The 2,254-nt window shown below is 34.4% G+C and overlaps 1 protein-coding gene across 1 annotated transcript in view; it reads right to left on the bottom strand.

The window, feature by feature from the left end:
* ARHGAP32 (Rho GTPase activating protein 32) overlaps positions 1–2,254 on the bottom strand; it is a 297,626-nt gene that overhangs the window by 22,792 nt on the left and 272,580 nt on the right. The window contains exons 13-15 of the mRNA XM_012651646.1: positions 1,999–2,101; positions 512–656; positions 1–66 (exon numbers count right to left, since the gene is read on the bottom strand). The exon at positions 1–66 is cut by the window's left edge and continues 13 nt beyond it. Coding sequence (XP_012507100.1) covers positions 1–66; positions 512–656; positions 1,999–2,101 — 314 coding nt within the window. The remainder of the gene's footprint in view (positions 67–511; positions 657–1,998; positions 2,102–2,254) is intronic.

The raw sequence follows: 2,254 nt of genomic DNA, 5'->3' as shown, positions 1-2,254 counted from the left end.
CAGCTGCTGGATAACATCGTGAATTTTTATCAGTCTTTCTTCGTCTGTTGCTGCTGAAACAGCATCCTGTAACAATCACAATGGAAAATAAACTAATAAGTTTTGTTGGTAAAATTGAAAGTTCTTCACTTATAATTCAGTTTTCACTCCGAGATTAACTCTCTTTACTCTTTGATGCTAAATGAGGAAGAAACACAGCATAATACCAAGGAAGTAAACTATTTTCACACAATGTGAGCACTGAAATCTACTCAAATATAGTTTTAAAAAGCTTGATGGCAATCAGTATTAAAGGTGATAAGATTAGTGGCTCAAAATCAGAAACTAAAAGAATGACAGTATGAAAATAGTATGGATTACAGATAAACTGGCAATAATTGTTGTCTTTTTAAGGAGTCATTTTAGTCACAGAACTATTTCTTACATGTGACCAAACCAATCTTCACATGTTTTAAACAAAACCACAGCAAAGCTTCACAAAGCATTTGATTCAAAAGTGATCTGCACTCACGGAAAATTTCTCGTATAGCTGGTAGGTGAGCAGAGGGTTTGGGAGCTCTCGGAAGTACAGCTTACAGAGGGAGCCCACGGAATGGATGTCTTGAACATATGGCTCCTTTGTCAGGTCGGGGACATGCTCAGAGTCAAATTCATGGCTAATAAAGGCAGATAAGGACAAAACGAAATTATTTTACTGGAGGAAAGCAAATATATGACGTAGAAAGCAAAGGCCCAAAGTGTTCAGTTCCACCTCAATGAGTTCCTATTTTATTCGATTTATTATATTTCATGTAAGTTATATTTGGACTTCAGCAACAATTGGATGCCTTATCATAAGACAAGTGTCTTTCTGCCTGGATGTTAAAGGGACAGCTTTAATGTTAAAATGGACAATAACCTCGAAACTCGTATGAATGAGCAGCTCTTATAGCACATCAATCTGAAAACTGGACTCCTAATCTCTGATGGTTTGTGCTGATAATATTCTGGCAATCCCAGAAACTAGGGTTGAATGGCAACTCGTGCATGAACAACTATGTACAGAAATTCCTCGGATGTAAGTTGGGTAGCTCAGGAATGCTTTAGCAAAGTGGGATAAAAAAAAGCCAGAAATAATATATTAATAAAGCAACTCCCAGCTAATACCAAATTTTAACAGACAGTAAAATCTGTAGCATTAAAGAAAGTAAAATAAAAGTTGTGCTCAGAATACTAAGGCAGATTAAGCTCACTCTCCAGGAGGTTAATTAATATTAATCCACAGGCATGAGACCATTAGAGGACTAATGTGTGTGGACAATCTGAATATGAGATTTATTGTGTCTTAAACTAAAGACTGAAACTGTCTTTAATAAAAGAACCACTTTAAGTATTTTCCAAATGTGTATTCCTGGAAACAGAGATGAGCTCTGTGGTCAATTAAAATATTAAAATACCTACAGAATAATTGCAGTTAGCATGTATCACAGTGAAAAAGAAAGGATAATAGCATATCAAGAATAGACTAGAATCCAAGAGATTAAGCGAAAATAAAATTTATATTGCTGGCATAGCGGATACCACTATTTTTGTCTCAGAGAAGATATCGGGAAGGATGTGAAATACGTAACACATGCACACTGGAGCATATATTACAGAATTAGGGTCAAAGAAGATCACGCACATCAATTTTAATTAAGAACTAAAGAATAATTCTATTATAACGTAATTGCATCTCTCATGGTTGTCAAGTGTTCAGACTCAATTTGCTAAAATCTTCAAACGTTATAAAGAGACAAAATACGAGTATTGAAGAGATTAAGGTGCATGGTTCTCTGATACTACAGATGAAGAAATGTCATTTAGAAACATACACAGAGAACAATAAGGATATTATTTCCTATTGTATTTAAACTGTCTTATTGAAAATTATGGTTATCAAAATGACTCAATTTTGAAATAATTTCATTTTAATGAGTTAAAAAGGAATGAAAAAGAAAATTCCATGTAAGATTTTACCGTAGTCTCTGGATGTTGGATGCAACGCCGGAGAGACGATATATTCCATCCACGATGCCATATCTCTCAATGAATGCTGTGCAGCTTTGAAGAACCTGGGGCACTGAAGAGAATTTTTAAAAACATAGATTAAATTGGTAGTATTCAGTGGAACCAAAATCACCAAAAAATGGGAACATTTTAGTTTTCAAAAGCAAAATAAAATTTGTAAATTAAAGTTAAAGGGGGTGAAGATTACTCCACTACCAAAAATGAC

This window comes from Propithecus coquereli, unplaced genomic scaffold (assembly GCF_000956105.1).
Source record: "Propithecus coquereli isolate 6110/MARCELLA unplaced genomic scaffold, Pcoq_1.0 Scaffold36, whole genome shotgun sequence".
NCBI lineage: Eukaryota > Metazoa > Chordata > Mammalia > Primates > Indriidae > Propithecus > Propithecus coquereli.
Note: the sequence above shows the minus strand (reverse complement) of the source record. Positions and strands in the feature narration are given on the sequence as shown.